Raw genomic sequence first — 24,216 nt, forward strand, 5'->3', positions numbered from 1 at the left:
CACCACCCTCCTCCTCTCTCCCCCCCCACCACCCTCCTCCTCTCTCCCCCCCCACCACCCTCCTCCTCTCTCCCCCCCACCACCCTCCCCTCTCTCCCCCCCCACCACCCTCCTCCTCTCCCCCCCCACCACCCTCCTCCTCTCTCCCCCCCCACCACCCTCCTCCTCTCTCCCCCCCCACCACCCTCCTCCTCTCTCCCCCCCCACCACCCTCCTCCTCTCTCCCCCCCCACCACCCTCCTCCTCTCTCCCCCCCCACCACCCTCCTCCTCTCTCCCCCCCCACCACCCTCCTCCTCTCTCCCCCCCCCACCACCCCCTCCTCTCTCCCCCCCCACCACCCTCTCCTCTCTCCCCCCCCACCACCCCCTCCTCTCTCCCCCCCCACCACCCTCCTCCTCTCTCCCCCCCCACCACCCTCCTCCTCTCTCCCCCCCCACCACCCTCCTCCTCTCTCCCCCCCACCACCCTCCTCCTCTCTCCCCCCCCACCACCCTCCTCCTCTCTCCCCCCCCACCACCCTCCTCCTCTCTCCCCCCCCACCACCCTCCTCCTCTCTCCCCCCCACCACCCTCCTCCTCTCTCCCCCCCACCACCCTCCTCCTCTCTCTCCCCCCACCACCCTCCTCCTCTCTCCCCCCCCACCACCCTCCTCCTCTCTCTCCCCCCCACCACCCTCCTCCTCTCTCCCCCCCACCACCCTCCTCCTCTCTCCCCCCACCACCCTTCCTCCTCCTCTCCCCCCCACCACCCCCTCCTCCTCCTCCCCCCCACCCTCCTCCTCCTCCTCTCCCCCCCACCCCCTCCTCCTCTCCCCCCACCACCCTCCTCCTCCTCTCTCCCCACCACCCTCCTCCTCCTCCTCCTCCTCTCTCCCCACCACCCTCCTCCTCCTCCTCTCTCCCCACCACCCTCCTCCTCTCTCCCCACCACCCTCCTCCTCCTCCTCTCTCCCCACCACCCTCCTTCTCTCTCTCTCTCTCTCTCTTTCCCCACCCCCATCCTCCTCCTCTCCCCCCCCACCACCCTCCTCCTCCTCCTCTCTCCCCACCACCCTCCTCCTCATCCTCTCCCCCCACCCCCATCCTCCTCCTTCTCTCTCTCTCTCTCTCCCCCCCCCCCATATTCTCTCCTCTCTCCTCCCTCCTCCCTCCTCTCCCCCCCCCCCCCCCCACCCCACCCTCCTCTTTCATGGAGTGAATTGAACTGGCTTGACACTGGAGGGGGGGGGAAGAGAGTCAAAATTGGTGCATGAATTATAATTATATGCAAGGACTTTTGTCTTATTACACAAGGGCCTCGGATTGATGGACATCTAAAAAGGTGGTACCCATTGCTTATACCCAGATCACAGGATCTGAGAAGGGCAGACAACAAGTACATGGAACCACCAAAAATGTACATCTTTCTTTTTCTGGATGTAGCAGAGGAGCTTCAGGGCTTGAGACTGTCTTTTGGACAACAGTCATAAGACCTCGAAGTCTGCTGGCATTATTGTTGCCCCTGGCAGCACGGAGGACGGAGTGGTTGGAAAGGACAGGGAAACCTCATTACACATAACCGACGGAAATACAGACAAGCTCAGGTCAAGTCAGGCTGTGCACACTTTGGCATTATATTGAAGGAATGCTGTACTTCAACTACTCATGTGGCCAGCTGGTTAAACACTTATGCATCGCCTGTCGTATGTGTTTGTTTATCTGATCACTGCTTACTGATGAATACAATAGATAGTTGTTTCTTTTTTGTTGTTTGTGTTTCTCTTTTTAGTTTTTTCTTTTGCCTTTTTTAAATTCAAAATCAAATAAAATTATAAAAAAATGCCACTTTGTACAAAGATATTTTCTAGACAGGGTAGAGTTTAACACTAATATACCTCAACTACATTTCTAGTTGCGACACAATTATCAAAATCTTTACCTAAAGAGTAAAATGTATTTAATTCAAGAGTATAAATAGTACCAAAAAGGGCAAAGTGCTCCATGAAGTAAATGACAAGTAAAACTCACTCATTCTATATAATAAACATGGACATTTTTTTATGCAACCAATTATATTTATATATAACTATATTTCCTTTCACAAAGATCGAGCTGTACTCTTGAATAGGAAATATATATTGTAACATGGGCTAGCAATGTTCACTTGCAGTTGTAAGAAATGTTTCTGAGCAGGAAGCCGATGCTTGGCTCTTGGTTTTGATGAAGGGTCATCGACCTGAAACGTTAATTCCGTTTCTCTCTATACAAATGCTACCTGACCTGCTGAGTGTTTCCAGCATTTTCTGTTTTTATTTAAGCCAATACTTGTGTTGTAAAACTTCAGTTATAAGTTTGGTACAAGATAAATATACAAGATGTCAATATTTAAAAGTTCACTGTTAGAGAAAAAAACGTGATCACATCTCAGAAATGTCCCAAGGCTTTTCCTATACAATTAATTGCTTTGAAATGCAGTCACTTGTTATGCAAATGCTACCTTGTGAATGGCTGACAAGGAGGACTCATCAGGATCATGTCAAAGTCCAATCTGTTAAATTGATCCACCATCATACCCTAAAATAAAAATACTTCAATTAATTTTATAAAATATTATACTGCAATAGTAGACTTAAGTAATATTTTATACTTTTGGGGGGGAGCGAGTAAACCAAAGTGAGCAACTTGAACATTTCAGTATCTTTTTCAATACTCAAGGCAGTATTAAACAGTTCAATATCAATACAGCATAGGTTTGATGAAAAATTGTGTTTTCTCTGCAGATTACATCTTAGAGAGTGTTTTTATACATCTCATCAATCTTTCCTAAAACTTCAGTACCTCTCAGTTTTTTCTTCCTTTACAATCTTGAGACTTTTGAAATAGAAGCTGGCATCACCCATTTCCCAATTTATTTTTCTTCTCTTCTATCTTTTCAACATTTGCCCTCCATTTTCTGATATTTGTGCTACTGGAAATAAATTTGGATATCTATTTGGAGCTGCAGCGATTCTGTTAGAAACATGTGCATATAACTTGTGAATCAATATTGACTTTATGCTCATTTCCTTTTTCAGGAACACAAGCCACTGGTCCAAATCTTCATAACTGTGTTTCATTGGACTGGGATGCTTGTTCTAATTGAAGGACAAGATGTGGACAGATCTGAACCTTCTTCCTGATCCCTTTGGAGGAATTTGTCAAAAACAAATTTAAAAAGACAGCTCTTGCATTATGGAATAATAAGATACTCCTTTACATTAGTGGGTACATTTACACTTTTGATTCTCAGAGTGTGAATATTATTCTTTTTGTGGGTTACTTAAATTAAAAATGTTTCATGTGAAACCACATTTTTCCCCGATATCTATCATTTACCACTTTGGCATCAATGCTAATGCAAGAAATCTGGACAATCCTGACTTATGAAAAGCAAAAATACTGCAAATGCTGGAAATCTGAAAGAAAATCAGAAAAAAAACTGGGAACACAGAACAGGTCGGCCAGCATCTATAGTGAGAACAGATGGGGTAAGTCTGTTGGTATCCAAGGGGAGAGGGAGGGTAAATGGGCTGGTTGTTTTTTTTCAGTGGGGGAATGGGAAAGAGAACTCTGTTGACCTGTTTTTCTTTTCTGGTTTTGGAGTTGGTGGACCCACACTACTTGGCTCGCATTTCCTTCTCAATTACAAACCTCTTTTCCTTAGGCCTCTCGCTTGCTTGGTTATTTGCATGTTCTTAGCTTCTTGAATGCATTTTTCCTTAGTGCTTCCTTGACACTCCAGTGCAGTACTGAAGGAGTGCTGCACTGTGGGAGGTGCCGTCTTTCAGATGAGAAATTAAACTAAGTCTGCCCTCTCAAGTTGATGTAAAAGATTCCATAACATCCCAATATTTATTCCTCAAAAAACATAAGACAGTTTATCTGGTCATTAACATATTGCTGTTTGTGGGAGTTTGCTGTGCGCAACTTGGCTGCTGTGTTTCCCACATTACAGCAGTAACTACACTCCAAAAGTACTGCATTGGCTGTAAAGCGTTTTGAGACATCCGGTGGTTATGAAAGATGCTATATAAATGTAAGTCTTTCTTTCTGTCTATTTCTATGACTGAGATGATCTGTTAATAATTCCAGTGATACTTCCTCTCTGTATTTGACTAGTCGTGTTATTTTAATAAATTATATATTACGCCCTTTTCTGATCTGATATGCCTTTCCATCTTTTATCTTCTGGTTCTGATGACAGATGTGCACCTGAAATGTCAAACAGTTCTTTCCACAGATGCCGATTGACCTTTTGAGTGTGTGCAGCTTTTTTCTGCTTTTAGCACCGATAACATCACGGTCACTCTTTCAAAATGTCACAACAGCAATTTAACTACAGGTAGTACATGTAACATCCAGCCACCGCTCCTCAGCTGTGCAAAGGAAAGCTTGTGAGGCAGATGTTGTTGTCCCTTGCCATCCTTCACTTGCTATGGTGTCTGCTAATGTCTCTTTTAATGACGATGTGTAAAACATGTAGCGCACAAACTATTTTGGTCACCTTCTCAGGGGTCATGTAACTGAAATGCATTTTTCACCAAGCTAAAAGTTCAAACCCGCTCCTCACTGTGCCATAACAGTCTTACAGTCTTGGTACACAGATTTTAGAGAGTTGAACTGCAAAGCCCATATCTCCCAGCAGCCAGTTATCAAGTTTTTCGTATTGTTGAACAAACTCAGTAATGTTGGAATTGTGCTGCATGTATTAATGACAGATAATAGCAGTGTAAGATTATAGCACCATGATTCATACACCTTTGAGTCAGAAGGCTGTGGGTTCAAGACGTACGGCGTAGCTTGAGTGCACAATCTAGGCTGACACTCCAATACAATACTATTGGTATTAGCATAGTACATATGGGGTTACAGACTCACCCATAGAAAATAGCCCAGCTTATTTTGATATATAATGGTGTCAGAATAGGCATTTCGTCTCCGATAGTTATTGGAGGGAGGAGCCAAACCATTCAATTCAAGATTCTTGTGGGTTTAGTTTGTATGCAGCTTTTTTGAGTTTAATTGACACACACTTCATATACATACACATGTATATACCTAGACATTATAAAAAAACTCCAGGTTTGTCAGCAACAAACTGCATATAAAGATTAATATTCGGGGGCACTGGGGGGGAATTTCAACCCCCAAAAATGGATGGGTTGGGGTCGTGTGGGAAGTTAAAGTGTTAAAAATCTGACCCCATTGGTGTAAGGGGGTGGTCTCTGAGGGGGTCAGGTTCCCTTCTAACCAACTTGAGTGGTTCGAATCGCTCCCACTCCCTTGGGCTCTAGACTCTGGATTTATTTGGGGGGTGTGACAAAAGTGCAAAGGACACTGGTTTGATGCAAAAGAACTTTGGTTTTATTACAGTCAGGGAAATACAAGCTTATTACTCTAATAAGAAAATACAAGGCCAACTTACAATAAGGGACAATACAAGGAAAGGTACAAGGTCAAACTTATAATCACTCGAATAAAATACCATACACTACACATTCAAAGGGGGTTGCAGTAAAATTATACCTCCCACCTCCCAAAACCTAATTCTAGCTAGGTTGGACTCCAGGGCAGGCAGGTACTATGTTTACCAATCCCTTTGACAGCTAACGGTAGATCGCAGTTTCAGGGTTCGCTGGATGCGGTAGGGTCTGCTTGCCGTACCCCAAACGTCAGAGAAGACTTCTTGTTGCGCAATCTTCAGTTGGGTTGAGTCCACTGATGCGGTAAGGTGCGTTTTGGATCTATGGGGTAAGTACCTGGTTTTCTTCGTTCGAAATAGGTTTCTACAGTCTTTTAGGTAATGTTTTACCCGTTGGTAGGTCAAGATTAGATTGTAGGGTGGAAACTTTTCGATTCTTCGGTTATTTGCCATTAGAGTATTGTTCGAGTTTGGTCGATCGCGGTGGTTTTTCCGTTGATACCACATTAACTGTGGTCGGTCGCTGCCACGATGGTGATGTTCTTCCTTCCTTCAGGACTTCTAGGCTGGAGAAGTTAGCTTACAACTGTCGCGTTGGTTTCTCTCCTCGTCTTGATGGCATACTCGCAGTATAGCACCTGGTGTAGTATGGCATACCCTCTGTTAGAACAGGGGGTCAGTTATACGATTTCAGTGTTTCTAATCTTGGCGCCAAATCAGTTCAAAATCCTTTGTATAAATTTGGCGGGCTTGGCTCTTCTTTGTAATATTTTGGCAGGCTCATTAAAAGTTGATATGTTTTGGGTGAGTTGATGTTCGAAAACGGTTTCCTGATGGAAATATTAGTTTGGGGGTAATTACAATGTCCTTTTGTGCTTCGTCTTTTGCATACAGGCTGGATTGGGCCTTTTTGTGATGTATATGCTGAAATGGTTTTCCAAACCCATGTTGATGGGTAGCTATCTCTGGGTGATTTTGTGATGTAAATGTTTCTTGTGGGGGAAGGATTCTCGAATACTCATTCCTCCAGACAGGTTAGTTTAGTCCTCACACCCAGGTAGCCTCAATTAATCAGACTGTCTCCTGCTCATTCCTTAGGCTCGCCCACAGCCTTGAATTTGTCTTTTAAAATCCAAAATTCTATTAAAGTTCGTAGTTTCTTTCATAAGCACTTTAGAGTTCCAAACTTTTCGGTAGATAGTCCCAAATTAAATGTCCATTCGAATGAGCCCAAACACGGTGGGGGGGGGGGAGGTTTCTTGTGAACTTTGCACCTTCTTCACCAGAACCCACCCCGAATCGCCCATCTCCAGTTTTAACGGAGGTGGGACGGTGGGGGGCGAGCACCCAACTCGTTCCCAGGAGGTGGGTCATCCATTTAAATATCATAATGAGGCTGCCGTGCCTCAGATTTTATCTCCATTTTAAATTTAACAGCGGCTGATCCAGTTTTGAAGGCCTCGTGAAACCTGCCACTTACCTCTTGGATCCAGCATCCCTGTCTAACACACCCCTCTGCGAGTGGAGACTACCCCACAAGGCCAATCCCCATTAAATGTCCCCCATGATTATTGTATTACCATTGATACATGCACCTCTAATTCCCTGATTTATAACTGTGCCTTATATTACCACTAATGTTTGGGGGCCTATAAACACCTCCCACCAACGTTTTCTGCCCCTTGCTGTTTCTTAGCTCTACCCAAACTGATTCTACTTCTTGATTTTCCGAGCTAAGATCCTTTCACTCTAGTGTCTTTATTATCAGGGCTACCCCTCCTCCTTTTCCATTTTGTCTATCTCTTCTAAAAGCTAAGTATCCTGGAATATTTAATTCTCAATCTTGGTCACTTTGCAACCATGTCTCCGCAATGGCTATTAGATCAAACCTATTAATTACTATTTCCGGTATCAATTCATGTATTTAGTCAGTAATGCCCTATTATCTTTGTTACTCTCTGTCCCTTCCTTACCCACTCTGCTTATTTTTACCCAAAACTCTGCTCTGTTCTAGAGCCTTGATATTTCTGTTGCTACTTTTAAATTTCCTCTTTCCTGAATCCTCCCACCCGCACCCCCCCACCACATCATTAGTGTAAAGCCCTGTCCACTACCCTAGTTATGCGATTCGCTGGGACGTTGGTTCCAGCACAGTTCAAGTGGAGCCTGTCCCAATGGAACAGCTGTGTCTTTCCCCAGTACTGGTGCCAATGCCCCAGGAAGCAAGCCCCTGCCTCCCACACCACTCTTCGGAAAGGTAGGTTGGAGATTATGGCAATAGTATATGTGCATAAATCCAGGGTAACGGATCTTTGCCATTCTGGTGATTGGTTATGACCATTTTACATCCACCAAAAGGGTTGAACTGAGCAGAAAATCTATTCTCTGCTGTAGAATTAAACCTAAATGATCAACATGACTAAAATTTATGTTAATGAGAAAGAAGGCAAATATTACAGCAACAACTTGCATTTATATAGTGAGGAGATTTGTGTAATAATTCCAAAAACTTAACACTTCGATGTCATACACCAGGGGAATAACACACAATACAGTTATAGCACAAGGCATGGGTATATCTTACTGAAAAATAACATCTGAGCAACTGCAGCTGCTCATGGTTCTTGTCCAAAAAATATCTAGAATTTCCATAAAAGTCTTGACGTTATTCAAAAGGGTACGCTCAAAAATGTAAAACTAGCCTCTGTAAATATGTTCAAGCTGGAATGTCAACCTCTGCAAAATTAATTTTAAATGTGCTTTTATTTTTAAAAAGACAAACCACAGCTACAGGGTTCAAAGGGAAGACTGAACAATCACTAAACACCAGAACCAACAAAAATGTCACTAATCAGCATTATATACTACAGTAAACTCCCTTTCACTGTGTGTTACACATACATGGTTTCATAAGCAGCATCACAAGAAATGAAATGCAGAAGTGAAAGGTGGCAACCAGAATTAGGTATTGGAATGCATTTTACCACTTATCGGCTCAATCACCTTATCATCGTCCCTTGCCTGTTGCTAAATGTCCTGGACTCAGTAAATTTCATTCCTTAAAGATGCTATCACAAAATGCAAAACACTTTTTTTAAACTGTATCATGTAACTAATTAACCCTCACTCTCCAACTTTACTCTCCATCATATCTACATATTGATATTAGTTTCTAACTAGCAGCTCAATCATAAAAAGAGTCAAGAAAGCAGTCATTTACTTGAAAGACTACTTGGGAGTAAAATCCCCCAATTATTCAATCTGGCGCTTGCCTACAGCATGCAAGGGTTGTTGGGCTGGAGTCGGTTACAGACAGGCAAAGTCACAAAGGAATTTGAAATCGAGGATGAGAATTTAAAAATGCAGTTGCTGGCAGGATGAGATGCAATGTAGATCAGTGGGTACAGGCGTGATAGGTGAGCAGGACCTGATCAGGGTTAGGATACGGTCAGCAGAATTTTGCATGAGCTGAGGGTTATGGATGATGGGAGGCCAGCCAGGGAAGCAGTGGAATAGTTGAGTCTGGAGGTAACAAAGACATGGATAAGGGTTTCAGCAGAAGATGGACTGAGGTAAGGACAAGGACAATGAATGTTAGAGATGGAGGTAGGCAGCCTTCGTGATAGAGAGGATATGGGGTTGGAAGCTCAGCTCGTGATCAAATAGGATGCTGAGATTGCAAACAGCTGGCTTCAACCGGAGTTTCCGGGGAGGGGAGGATGTAATTCATGTCTAGGGTACAAATTTTGCACTTTGTGGAGGCCCCGACCTGCGTGAGAACACCAGCAGCAGGTCGGGACCATAAAAGGAGCGGCAAGCAGCAGCCCTGGACAGCGTAGAGGCAGGCCCCTTCAGGGAGCAGCACGAGCTGGTGCAGGAGGGCGATAGCAGCGAAGAGTGATGTCATCAAGGTCCAGGTCGTGATTGGAGTGTGGACAGATACAGTAAATGCGGCGAGGTCGTGGCGAAGGAGCGGCAAGAGACTGTCGAGGGATATGATCGGGGCCCGGGGAGGTGCGAGTTCGGGGTCAGGGGCACAGGGGCAGCACGGGCCAGCCCACACAGCGATATGTGTGCACACTAGGTCTGTGCAGCAGAGCTGGTCTCCAGTCGTCTTGGGTAATCCTTGCCACTGGACCAAGACTTAGCTCTGTCAAGCCCATGTGGTGGCTGATGTGCAACGGCCACCATACTTTAAAAAAATCCACGAATAGGCATCTTCCACCCTTGAGGATGCAGTTCGGGTCCTTCATTGAAACACCTGTGAACTCCTATTTTGGCGTGGTAGCATGTCATCCTCGTTTCGAGGGACCGCCTATGATTAAAAACTTTACAAAGTTTGTGGTGGAAGATGAAAACGATGGCTTTGGTCTTCCCAATGTTGCTCATCCAGAATTGGATTTCCTCCAACTTCCTCTATAATCAGGAAGATTATGGAATTTACAGGAGGGAATTGGAAAAGTTATTACAGGAGACAAAGAAAGGTTACGAGAAAAGATTAGGAGGCAACATTAAATTGAACTCCAAAGCATTTTATAAAACATACAGGGCTAGAGTTTCCTCATTTTTTGCATGCTTAATGCCCATTTAACATCCATTTTACCGCTGAAATGACATATAACGCCCATATATCGTCCATTTAGCCACAAAACGGAAACTGGCGGGCGTTTTTCGGAACATTATCGCCGAGCGTTACTTTCCCCATGTGCGTAACGCCGGGAAAAAATACCGCCCGCCCACTTTTTTGGGGCGGAATCATCAGAATAGGCGAAATCAACGCCCATAATATCGCCCAGCGTTACTTTCCACACGGAATTAACAGCAAGATTCAATAATACAGTTCGCCCATTTTTTTTGTCGTAAAGAGCACATTTGGCGAAACTAATGTCCAGGAGATCGCCCACCTTTCACCACCTCGCACACATATCGCCCACAATATCGCTTGCCCAAAAAATCCCCCAGAAAGTGAAACTGTTCTGAATGAAAGCCAGTGGTGTGGCTGTCATTTTTTAAAATTGCAGGTCGCTTCATTCAAAAGGCTGCTTCAACTTCAGGGGAGTTTGGATTGACTCTGGAGTTCTTCTCAGGTGAAGTGACCATCTCAACAGACATATTTTCAGAATCTGGACTCGAGGTGTATTTTAGTGAGGAAATTATTGCTTCTGATCAATCGCTATTATACTTTCATTGCAATGGGGCCAGCTATTTCTCAGCCTGCATCGATTAATACACAGATGCTGCAGACTGCAGATGGCTCAATGTGTGATGCACATCATTATGTCCCCAATTTAAGACGTGCAAGAATGAGGAGGATGGCCAGACCATACACATCCCGCACGTACAGGGAAAAGAGGTCTTACCTCGACGTGTCCGACCACACCTGCCTTCAGAGACTGCGCTTCCACAAGGTGGTTCCACAAGGTGGTGATCAATGAAATATGTGAGCTCATCAGGCCACATATGCAGCCTGCCATCAGGACATCAGTGTCGGTCGAGGTCAAGGTCACCGCGGCACTGTTTTTCTACACGCCCGGTTCCTTTCGGGCCTCCGCAGTCGAGATTTGCCCTCTGTCTCACCATGCCACCCATCGCTGCATTGGACAGGTCACGGAGGCCCTGTACGCGAGGATGGACTTTATTACTCAGGAGGCTCAGGCTGACAGAGCTGGAACATTTCCCGCATTGCTAAGTTCCCCAGGGTGCAGGGAGCTATACAGTGTACTCACATCGCCATGCAGCCACATTCTCAGGACCCGGAGCGTTTTCGTAACAGAAAAGGATTTCACCCCCTGAAGGTCCAAGTAGTTGTCGACCACAACCAGATCATAATGGCAGTGAATGCCAAATGTCCGGGCACTTTCGATGAGGCTCACATCCTGCGTGAGCGCGCCATCTCTGACATCTTTACGAGTCAGCCACAAGGACAATGCTGAATGCTTGGTGATAACTGATATGGCCTAGCCACCTGGCTGATGACCCCCCTGCATGACACCCACACCAAGGCCGAGAAGCAACACAACCAGAGCCAGAGAGACACACGCAATGTGGTCCACAAAGCAATAACTGTGCTTAAGCAGTGCTTCAGATGTCTGCACCACTCAAGAGGGGAGCTACAATACAACCCTGAGCAAGTAGGTAAATTCATGGTTGTGTGCTCCATGCTGCACAATCTGGCTATCAGGAGGGGCCAAGAATTGCCAGAAGGGACTGATGCTCCACCTCAGGAGAGAGAGGAAGAGGACGACAAGGGGCTGGACGCTGACCTGGGCCGGACAATCACGAAGATGGAAGCCTATGGAATTAAGGGACAAGTAGTGGTATGGATATGGAATTGGCTCAGTGACAGGAAGCAGAGGGTAGCGTGGATGGACTGGGAGGTGGTTTGCAGTGGTGTTTTCCCAAGGGTAGTTTTGGGTTCATTACTCTTTTCAATTTTTATAAATGGCCTAAAGTCGGGTGTAATCGAAAGTGTTGAGGATAATTATAGGCTTCAGGATGACAGACGGGATGATTAAATGGGCAGAAGCATGGCAGATGGAGTTCAATGCGGAGAAGTGTGAAGTGATGCACTTTGGATGGACTACTATGGAAAGACAGTGTACTATAAATGGCATGATTTTGAAGTGTAGATGAGCAGAGAGACTTTGGTGTCCAAATACACAAATCCTTAACGGTGGGAGGACAAGTTGATAATGTGATTAAAAAAAAGCATATGGGTTACTTGGGTTTATAAACAGAGGCATAGAATATAAAAGCAAAGATATCATGTTAGAACTTTATAAATTACGGATTAGGCCTCAGCTAGAGTTTTGTGGACAATTCTGGGCACCACACCTCAGAAAGATGTAAAGGCCAAGGGTATGGAGGAGGTTTACCAGAGATGAGGAACTTCAGTTGTGAGGAGAGGTTGGAAAAGTTTGACTGTTCTCTTTGGAGCAGAGGAGCTCAAGAGGTAACCTATTAGAGGTTTTCAAGATAATAGAGTAGAGAGAGAAAAACTATTCCCTCTGGCGAATGGGTCAAGAACCAAAGGTCATATGTTTAAAATCATTGACAAAAGATCCAGAGGGGAGATGAGGAGAATTTGTTTCACTCACACGAGATTTGGAACGCTCTATCTGAAAAGGTGGTGGAAGTTGATTCTATAAATAATTTTAAAAGGGAGTTGGAAAGGTACATGACGTTGAGAAACTTGCAGGGTTAATGACAAAAAGCAGGGGTGTGGGACTAAGAACGAATGCTCTTTAAAGAGCCAGCAGGCACGATAGGCCGAATGGCCTCATTCTGTGCTGTAAGTTTTTATGATTCTATGAATTAAATAGTTGGAAGACAGAAGCAATGTTCCCTCTAATTTTTATTTGTACTAAGTGGGCCACGAACTCCTCCGGGGCAGTTTACGAAAACTACAACAATTTAAAATAAATAAATATTATATATATTTATTAATTCTGGAGATCACTGGCCCCGAAACTTGTCAGAATACTCCCCCCTGCATTTTATTAATCAGTTCTAAATGATACAATTTTAAACAGGATGCAGTAACAAAGAGACCTGGGGGTGTGCATACACAAATCTTTGAAGGTGACCGGATAAGGTTGAGAAGGCTTTAAAAAGGCATATGGGATTCTTGGCTTTACAGAAATTATGCTAAACCTGTATAAATCACTGGATAGGCCTCAGCTGGAGTATTGTTTCCAATTCTGGGCACCTCACCTTAGGAAGGATGTCAAGGCCTTGGAGATTTACTAGAATGGTACCAGAGATGAGGGGTATCTGTTACATAGAATGACTAGAGAAGCTGGGATTGTTCTCATTAGAGCAGCGAAGAGAATATATAATAGAGATGTTCAAAGTCATGAAGGGCTTATATAGAGTGAATGCAGCGCTATTTCCAGTGGCAAGAGTCAGTAATCAGAGGACACAGATTCAAGGTAATTTGGCAAAAGAGCCTGAGGTGAGATGAGGGAAAAAAATATGCAGCGAGTTATGATCTGCCTGAAAGGGTGGTGAATGCAGATTCAATAATAACTTTAAGAGAATTGGTTAAATACTTGAAGGGGGGAGAAAATTGTACAGCAATGGGGAAAGAGCAGGGGAGAGTGGGAGTAATTGGATCGCTCTTTGAGTAAGCTGGCACAGGCATGACAGGGCAAACTGCTTCCTTGTCAATGTTACTGTTAACAAGCTTGGAGGTGCTGCGCAATAAACAAAAGTCTGCGCAGACGCTCGCAATGTCGTCAAGCCCGCAGGGAGCAGGCTTCTACGTGCGAGCGAATACAATGGAATAAAACATATCAAGTGACACTGTGGAATAACAATGGGTTTGATTCGAAATTTAACTTTCCATTGGAATGCATGAAACATCAAGGAATTAGCAACTTAAATTGTGATTCCAATCACTATATTGATCTGAGAGAGGAGAGAGAAATTAACGTAAAGAAAGAAAAAGAACGATAGAACTCCTCCCTTTTTCTGTTTTTTACCCTCGCTCATCAATGCCGGTTAAAAAAAATTGCAAATATCTGGGAGAATTTAAACAAAAAGGGGAGAGAAAATGCTGCTGAAACCCAGAATCGAACGAGGCCCCTCATCAAACTAGCTGTTTAACTGTCTCCACACTGGGGGATTTCCATAAATCCATAAAGCAAAATTATCCTCCAATTTTCATTTTTTGTTAAATTAACAGAGATCTGTCACTCGGGGTTAATATCTGTGTACACATGGCCGAATAATAAAATTGCGAGTTATCTAATATTTTCTGAACGGATTTCCTGCTGAAAGCTTACAATTTATCTGATGCAAAGCTGACAAATGAAGGAAATGACATCCGTGATATTCAGGTTATGAATTTCTTTTTAAATATTGCAACTTTTTTATTATTAAAAGTCACATTCCTGTATAAAAGATATACATTCCACAAGAGAACTGCATCAAAATTCATTCTATTCCTCTTTAATACTGAGCGGGTTTAGTTCTCATTATGTATTTCCTTTCAAACAATGCAGTGTTCCATATTAAAATACATTTTCCATGCAATTGTGTGTGTTTATTTCTTACTGAGCTTTGTATTTTGTTTAATTACTAACAGTCAAAGAAAATTAATTGACTGAGATATTTTGTGTTCTTGTGCGCTGTAAGATAATGGGCCAGAATTTGCAGTGGGTATGGACAGGGTACACAGAATTCACCGTGATACCACCTTTGAAATGCACAGCACGTTCAGGAATTCTGCATATATTTGCGCATTTGCTAAATTTCGAACTGACAAATCAGCCACACCAACCAGAAAATCTAATTGCAGATGCAGAGTTGGACTAATTGCCCAACAATTACGGCTGGTGGAAACAGCCGGTGGGCCTGTTTCCACAGCATAAGGCAATACCTCCTTACAAAAGCAAGCAGTTTCAAAAACTTATGAGGCCACAAATGGAAGCATTTTAAGATTTTGTCCATGAAAAGTATTTACTGATTGGATCATCAGGCACACGTTCCTGTATAAATTGACAAATTGACGCTTCCTCATATACTGCGCCCCTGTTACGCTGCCCTCGAGCACGCAGTGTCAAACACAGCAAGTTCGCGAAGGAGGGTCCCCATCAGGTAAGTTCGCATTCTATTCAGATATTGGCGGCGTACTCCGTAGGCACGCCGCTGACTGCAAAATCCAGGCCAATATAAGAACATAAGAAATAGAAACATAGAAACATAGAAACATAGAAAATAGGTGCAGGAGCAGGCCATTCAGCCCTTCTAGCCTGCACCGCCATTCAACGAGTTCATGGCTGAACATGAAACTTCAGCACCCACTTCCTGCTTTCACGCCATACCCCTTGATCCCCCGAGTAGTAAGGACTTCATCTAACTCCCTTTTGAATATATTTAGTGAATTGGCCTCAACTACTTCCTGTGGTAGAGAATTCCACAGGTTCACCACTCTCTGGGTGAAGAAGTTTCTCCTTATCTCGGTCCTAAATGGCTTACCCCTTATCCTCAGACTGTGACCCCTGGTTCTGGACTTCCCCAACATTGGGAACATTCTTCCTGCATCCAACCTGTCCAAACCCGTCAGAATTTTAAACGTTTCTATGAGGTCCCCTCTCACTCTTCTGAACTCCAGTGAATACAAGCCCAGTTGATTCAGTCTTTCTTGATAGGTCAGTCCCACCATCCCGGGAATCAGTCTGGTGAATCTTCGCTGCACTCCCTCAACAGCAAGTATGTCCTTCCTCAAGTTAGGAGACCAAAACTGTACACAATACTCCAGGTGTGGCCTCACCAAGGCCCTGTACAACTGTAGCAACACCTCCCTGCCCCTGTACTCAAATCCCCTCGCTATGAAGGCCAACATGCCATTTGCTTTCTTAACCGCCTGCTGTACCTGCATGCCAACCTTCAATGACTGATGTACCATGACACCCAGGTCTCGTTGCACCTTCCCTTTTCCTAATCTGTCACCATTCAGATAATAGTCTGTCTCTCTGTTTTTACCACCAAAGTGGATAACCTCACATTTATCCACATTATACTTCATCTGCCACGCATTTGCCCACTCACCTAATCTATCCAAGTCACTCTGTAGCCTCATAGCATCCTCCTCGCAGCTCACACTGCCACCCAACTTAGTGTCATCCGCAAATTTGGAGATACTACATTTAATCCCCTCGTCTAAATCATTAATGTACAATGTAAACAGCTGGGGCACCAGCACAGAACCCTGCGGTACCCCACTAGTCACTGCCTGCCATTCCGAAAAGTACCCATTTACTCCTACTCTTTGCTTCCTGTCTGACAACCAGTTCTCAATCCACGTCAGCACACTACCCCCAATCCCATGTGCTTTAACTTTGCACATTAATCTCCTGTGTGGGACCTTGTCGAAAGCCTTCTGAAAGTCCAAATATACCACATCAACTGGTACTCCTTTGTCCACTTTATTGGAAACATCCTCAAAAAATTCCAGAAGATTTGTCAAGCATGATCTCCCTTTTACAAATCCATGCTGACTTGGACCTATCATGTCACCATTTTCCAAATGCGCTGCTATGACATCCTTAATAATTGATTCCATCATTTTACCCACTACTGAGGTCAGGCTGACCGGTCTATAATTCCCTGCTTTCTCTCTCCCTCCTTTTTTAAAAAGTGGGGTTACATTGGCTACCCTCCACTCGATAGGAACTGATCCAGAGTCAATGGAATGTTGGAAAATGACTGTCAATGCATCCGCTATTTCCAAGGCCACCTCCTTAAGTACTCTGGGATGCAGTCCATCAGGCCCTGGGGATTTATCGGCCTTCAATCCCATCAATTTCCCCAACACAATTTCCCGACTAATAAAGATTTCCCTCAGTTCCTCCTCCTTAATAGACCCTCTGACCACTTTTATATCCGGAAGGTTGTTTGTGTCCTCCTTAGTGAATACTGAACCAAAGTACTTGTTCAATTGGTCTGCCATTTCTTTGTTCCCCGTTATGACTTCCCCTGATTCTGACTGCAGGGGACCTACGTTTGTCTTTACTAACCTCTTTCTCTTTACATACCTATAGAAACTTTTGCAATCCGCCTTAATGTTCCCTGCAAGCTTCTTCTCGTACTCCATTTTCCCTACCCTAATCAAACCCTTTGTCCTCCTCTGCTGAGTTCTAAATTTCTCCCAGTCCCCAGGTTCGCTGCTATTTCTGGCCAATTTGTATGCCACTTCCTTGGCTTTAATACTATCCCTGATTTCCCTAGATAGCCACGGTTGAGCCACCTTCCCTTTTTTATTTTTACGCCAGACAGGAATGTACAATTGTTGTAATTCATCCATGCGTTCTCTAAATGTCTGCCATTGCCCATCCACAGTCAACCCCTTAAGTATCATTAGCCAATCTATCTTAGCCAATTCATGCCTCATACCTTCAAAGTTACCCTTCTTTAAGTTCTGGACCATGGTCTCTGAATTAACTGTTTCATTCTCCATCCTAATGCAGAATTCCACCATATTATGGTCACTCTTCCCCAAGGGGCCTCGCACAATGAGATTGCTAATTAATCCTCTCTCATTACACAACACCCAGTCTAAGATGGCCTCCCCCCTAGTTGGTTCCTCGACATATTGGTCTAGAAAACCATCCCTTATGCATTCCAGGAAATCCTCCTCCACCGTATTGCTTCCAGTTTGGCTAGCCCAATCTATGTGCATATTAAAGTCACCCATTATAACTGCTGCACCTTTATTGCATGCACTCCTAATTTCCTGTTTGATGCCCTCCCCAACATCACTACTATTGTTTGGAGGTCTGTACACAACTCCCACTAACGATTTTTGCCCTTTAGTGTTCTGTAGCTCTACCCATATAGATTCCACATCATCCAAGCTAATGTCTTTCCTAACTATTGCATTAATCTCCTCTTTAACCAGCAATGCTACCCCACCTCCTTTTCCTTTTATTCTATCCTTCCTGAATGTTGAATACCCCTGGATGTTGAGTTCCCAGCCCTGATCATCCTGGAGCCACGTCTCCGTAATCCCAATCACATCATATTTGTTAACATCTATTTGCACAATTAATTCATCCACCTTATTGCGGATACTCCTTGCATTAAGACACAAAGCCTTCAGGCTTGCTTTTTTAACACCCTTTGTCCTTTTAGAATTTTGCTGTACAGTGGCCCTTTTTGTTCTTTGCCTTGGGTTTCTCTGCCCTCCACTTTTCCTCATCTCCTTTCTGTCTTTTGCTTTTGCCTCCTTTTTGTCTCCCTCTGTCTCCCTGTATAGGTTCCCATCCCCCTGCAATATTAGTTTAACTCCTCCCCAACAGCACTAGCAAACACTCCCCCTAGGACATTGGTTCCGGACCTGCCCAGGTGCAGACCGTCCGGTTTGTACTGGTCCCACCTCCCCCAGAACCGGTTCCAATGCCCCAAGAATTTGAATCCCTCCCTGCTGCACCACTGCTCAAGCCATGTATTCATCTGCGCTATCCTGCGATTCCTACTCTGACTAGCACGTGGCACTGGTAGCAATCCCGAGATTACTACTTTTGAGGTCCTACTTTTTAATTTAGCTCCTAGCTCCTTAAATTCTTTTCGTAGGACCTCATCCCTTTTTTTACCTATGTCGTTGGTACCAATGTGCACCACGACAACTGGCTGTTCTCCCTCCCATTTCAGAATGTCCTGCACCCGCTCCGAGACATCCTTGACCCTTGCACCAGGGAGGCAACATACCATCCTGGAGTCTCGGTTGCGTCCGCAGAAACGCCTATCTATTCCCCTCACCATCGAATCCCCTATCACTATCGCGCTCCCACTCTTTTTCCTGCCCTCCTTTGCAGCAGAGCCACCTACGGTGCCATGAACTTGGCTGCTGCTGCCCTCCCCTGATGAGTCATCCTCCCCAACAGTATTCAAAGCAGTGTATCTGTTTTGCAGGGGGATGACCACAGGGGACTCCTGCACTATCTTTCTTGCACTGCTCTTCCTGTTGGTCTTCCATTCCCTATCTGGCTGTGGACCCTTCTCCTGCGGTAAGACCAACTCACTACACGTGATACTCACGTCATTCTCAGCATCGTGGATGCTCCAGAGTGAATCCACCTTCAGCTCCAATTCCGCAACGCGGACCGTCAAGAGCTCAAGGCGGATACACTTCCCACACACGTAGTCGTCAGGGACACCGGAAGTGTCCCCGAGTTCCCACATGGTACAGGAGGAGCATATCACATGACCGAGCTCTCCTGCCATGTCTTAACCTTAGATACCCTTAAATTGGTAATAACAATGTTATAGTTCACTTACTGATATAAAAAATAAAAGAAAAGCTACTCACCAATCACCAGCCAATCACTTACCCCATTGGCTGTGACGTCACTTTTTGATTACTTTCTACTTCTATTTTGCTTTCTCTCCCGCTGTAGCTGCACCAGTATGCTTTTGACATAGGAACAGGAGTAGGCCATACGGCCCCTCGAGTCTGCTCCGCCATTTAAGATGATCATGGCTGATCTGATCATGGACTCAGCTCCACTTCTCCGCCCGCTCCCCATAATCCCTTATCGTTTAAGAACCTGTCTATTTCTGTCTTAAATTTATTCAATGTCCCAGCTTTCACTGCTCTCGGAGGCAGCTAATTCCATAGATTTAAAAACCTGAGAATAAATTTCTCCTCATCTCTATTTTAAATGGGCGGCCCCTTATTCTAAGATCATGCCCTCTAGTTCTAGTCTCCCCAATCAGTGGAAACATCCCCTCTGCATCCACCTTGTCAAGCCCCCTCATAATTTTATACGTCCCGATAAGATCACCTCTCATTCTTTTGAACTCCAATGAGTAGAGGCCCAACATACTCAACCTTTCCTCATAAGTTAACCCCCTCATCCCAGGAATCAACCTTGTGAACCTTCTCTGAACTGCCTCCAAAGCAAGTTTATCCTTTAGTAAATATGGAAATCAAAACTGCACGCAGTATTTCAAGTGTGGCCTCACCAAAATCTTGTATAGCTGTAGCAAGACTTCCCTCCTTTTATACTCCATCCCATTTGCAATAAAGGCCAAGATACCACTGGCCTTCCTGATCACTTGATGTACATGTAGACTATCCTTTTGTGTTTCATGCACAAGTACCCCCAGGTTCCGCTGTACTGCAGCACTTTGCAATCTTTTTCCATTTAAATAATAACTTGCTCTTTGATTTTTTTCTGCCAAAGTGCATGACCTCACACTTTCCAACACTATTCTCCATCTGCCAAATTTTTGCCCACTCACTTAGCCTATGTCCTTTTGCATATTTTGTGTGTCATCCTCACACATTGCTTTCCCTCCCATCTTTGTATCGTCAGCAAACTTGGCTATGTTACATAGAAACATAGAAACATAGAAAATAGGTGCAGGAGTAGGCCATTCGGCCCTTCTAGCCTGCACCGCCATTCAACGAGTTCATGGCTGAACATGCAACTTCAGTACCCCATTCCTGCTTTCTCACCATACCCCTTGATTCCCCTAGTAGTAAGGACTTCATCTAACTCCTTTTTGAATATATTTAGTGAATTGGCCTCAACAACTTTCTGTGGTAGAGAATTCCACAGGTTCACCACTCTCTGGGTGAAGAAATTCCTCCTCATCTCGGTCCTAAATGGCTTCCCCCTTATCCTTAGACTGTGTCCCCTGGTTCTGGACTTCCCCAACATTGGGAACATTCTTCCTGCATCTAACCTGTCGAACCCCGTCAGAATTTTAAACGTTTCTATGAGATCCCCTCTCATTCTCACTCAGTTCCTTGTTTATGTTCAGTTTGACTGGCTATGTGCAACTTTCTGCAACTCCAGCAGCTTTATTAACTTCTTTCAAGGTTCTAAGGTAACAGGGATTGTGGTTGCAGTTGGAAAATGCCTTAATTCTTATTTAAAGACTTCTGCTCACAATACTTGCCCACAGTCAGGAGGCTCTACCGGCAGTCCCTGTTGCATCAAGTATGTTCGGGAGAGAGTGGAGGCAGCGAAGACGACGGCCAGGAGGGCTCTCAACAGGAGGCCTTACCCATCGAGAGTCTTCCGAGAGCACTTCTCTTATATTCACTGAAGCAACGAGTAGTGTATTCGGAGGTCACGCTTCACCAAAATGGTGGTCACAAAACTCTGCCACCTCCTGCAACAAAATATGGAGCCTGAGAACAGGGCGACCACGGCTTTCCCAGTGGCAGTCAAGATCACCACGGCCCTCAATTTCTTCACCAGCGGATCCTTCCAGTCTGCGGCAGGAGGCATAGCTAACATCTCACAATCTGCCGTCCATCGCTCCATCTGGGAGCTCACTGAGGCTCTCTATACCAGGAGAAGGGACAATGTCATCTTCTCTCTGAGCAGAGAGAAGCAGGATGAGCGCGCATGTGACTGCCCCGAAAACGGGCTTCTGCATGGTGCAGGACACCATCAACTTCACCCACGTGGCTTTGCGGGCGCCGCATAACAATCCTGAGATCTTCCATAACCACAAAGGCTCCCACTCACTTAATGTGCAGTTGTTGTATGACCATGCAGAGCACTTCCTGATGATCAATGTCCACTATCCTGGTAGCAGCCATGATGCCTTCATCTTGCTTCAGTGCGATGTGGCAAAAATCATTTCTCCACCACATCAAACTCGAGGCTATCCGCTCTGCATCTGGCTCATGACTCATCTCTGCAACCCCAACACTCATGCCCAACACTCATATAATGAGTCATGCTTCCAACAGGAACATCACTGTGCAGACCATCAGGCTACTGGAGCAACGGTTCCGCTCCCTTGACTGCTTGGGAGGAGCCCTCCAGTATACATCAGAGCTGGTTTCCCATTTTGAGGTGCTCGGTTACATGCTTCATAACCTGGCCATCATGAGGGTACAGCACTTACTTTGTGGGACCACGTTAGGAGGAGGAGGAGGAGGAGGAGGAGGAGGAGGAGCAGGAGGCAGACAGCCAATCCCCCTTACAGATGGGCTGTCCATGAACTACTCATCAGACTCCGATTCCAATGAATAAAACCCCAGATCCCCGTTGCTCACCGCATGCCTATCAGACATTCTCGCTATCATGGAATAGCACAGTGTCCTCCTGGGCATAAAGCTGAAATGAGAGCCACCACAAAAATATTCCAAACAAAATTAATAAATTTATCCAAAATTAATTCACACGTATTTACACTTATGATATGAACTAAATACTCTTGTGCAATCTCTTAGCGCCGGTCATCCATGTGCCCTTTCCTACTCCTATGAAGTGCTCCTCGCAGTGGCTGCAGCATGGCTGGTGGAATGCTGCCAAGTTTAATGGGAGGAGACTTCAATTGGCTTTGCAAGGTGACCTCGAGCAGCACTGGCCCGGCTGTAGACTGGATCACCTCGGCATGGTCAGCAGCAGTCTGGGCTGGCTGACTGACAGGCAGCGGCAAGGGCAATGGAGGAGTGGCAACAGGAATGCTGTCATCCTGAGAGAGGACAGCAGGGTCCTGCTCCACTGACACACCCCTAGTGTGGCGTCTCAGCATTACTAGCAATCTGTTGGAGATGGTGGGATATGGCATTTGCTGAAGCCTTCACTCACCTTAAAATGCCATGCGAAGTCATTAAACTTTTTTCAGCACTGGATGGCCAACCTTGGGAGCACGGAGCTGGCCATGACATAGGCGGATATCTCCTGCCGGAACCTTCAAGGTGTGTGGTGAGGGCTTCCTGCCAACATGTGGGAAGAGGACAGCCCAGTTCTTCTCCACGGCCACGACCAGTGCCTCAAGAGCTGCATCAGAGAATCTGCAGGCTCTCTCCCTGTGCCAAGGCTCCGCCACGTGTTTGCACTGGTGTCTTTTTCCAGATGATGTTGTGAGTGGCTCGACAATAAGATGCTGTAGCATCAATGCACCTCCCCTTTAAGTACTGAATAAAGCTTGTGCGACACATGACTGGGAATTGGACTCGACCCACTATTGGCCATCTGTTGAGCGTTAAGCCAATTAGCATTGGTTTTAGCACTGAAATCAAGACTACAATCATGTTAATGAGAACTGAGCACAAATGTGTGCTATCTGGACCATTTTGACCTGGCGCAGCTTAACATCATTGGGCCTTAACACTGCCCATTTTGTGGCCATATCCAATTTCTAGGCTAATGAATTTTAATATTCCCCCAATTACTGACATTACATAGCTACATCCTCCACCAATAGATACGCTACTTTATATAGAACTAAAACTTTATCTGTTATATCTAAAAGTTTCAAAATTACTGAGCACTACCAAAATAAATGCCAAATTGCCATTTTATATTATCTACAGTGAGATTAGTTCTCGGGGCGAGTTTGAAGTGGAATGTACATCAGGCAAGTGATGGGGGAAGTGGTCCGAATGCCTGCTTGACGTAGCTTGCAATAGGTCCAAACTATTTTAATTTGCATGGAAGCGTCCATTCTAGGACTGGGGCAGGGAGGGAAATCTGGCAGCCGATTCGCGGAGCCACGTTGGCAGAATGCTATTGGAGGGGAGGCCAGGCCAAACCAGGGACAGGCAGGTAAGTCAAAGTCTATGAGGATTTTTAGGGAGGCTCAGAAGAGCAATTATGCTTATCCTGCTGCCAAAAGATCCTCCCAAACCATTACTTTAACTTTTTCCTCTTTATGCGACACTGACCACTTTCCGCTTGCAGAAAGTGGGCATGATCTACACTTCAGGGATGCTGCACAGTGGAGTATTAAAATAACATTGAGGTACTATCCAAGCCATAGGTCCCTGATTTGCATGGCCCACTGAGCGTCCTTCTCATTTCTGGCAGGAGCGCATGCCATCTGTTTTAAGGATTGCTCTAAAACTTGAGGCAGGCCTTGAGTGAGAAGATGCGGTAATTTTAACTGAATAATTTAAATTATGATGCTTTTTTAAAAAATTATTCATAAAATTTGTGACCTCATTTATAAGGCATTTGTGCATTTCATTGGTTAATTCCGAACCTCTGACGTCAATAAAATGGCATGTAATGGCAATAAAATGGAAAGTAACTTATCTATTACTGCAGGGTATTCAAACTCTGTCTTTGCGGTCGCACACCATGCAGCCTCAGGGGCCACATATACCTTTCCCACAATTTGCTTATCTCTCAAGTTGCTCATACTAATCAAACTTGATTTATGCACCAGGGCCAAGACCACAGACTAGAAAGCATAATTATTTAGAACATTAATTTACAGCAAAGGAGGCTATTTGACCTATCATGTCTATACTAGCTCTTGTTTACAGCAACCCAAAACTAACCCTACTGCCTTACAG

The 24,216-nt window shown here is 44.9% G+C and overlaps 1 protein-coding gene across 5 annotated transcripts in view; it reads right to left on the reverse strand.

Moving 5' to 3' along the window:
- trdmt1 (tRNA aspartic acid methyltransferase 1) overlaps positions 1–24,216 on the reverse strand; it is a 145,997-nt gene that overhangs the window by 67,546 nt on the left and 54,235 nt on the right. For all 5 annotated transcript variants that reach the window (XR_011593259.1, XM_070880068.1, XM_070880067.1 and 2 more), the window contains one exon: positions 2,478–2,554. Coding sequence is in view for 4 of the 5 variants with exons in the window: in XM_070880068.1 (XP_070736169.1) it covers positions 2,478–2,554 (77 nt within the window). In the remaining variant the exon portion in view is untranslated. The remainder of the gene's footprint in view (positions 1–2,477; positions 2,555–24,216) is intronic.

This window comes from Pristiophorus japonicus, chromosome 5, assembly GCF_044704955.1.
Source record: "Pristiophorus japonicus isolate sPriJap1 chromosome 5, sPriJap1.hap1, whole genome shotgun sequence".
NCBI classification, from domain to species: domain Eukaryota; kingdom Metazoa; phylum Chordata; class Chondrichthyes; family Pristiophoridae; genus Pristiophorus; species Pristiophorus japonicus.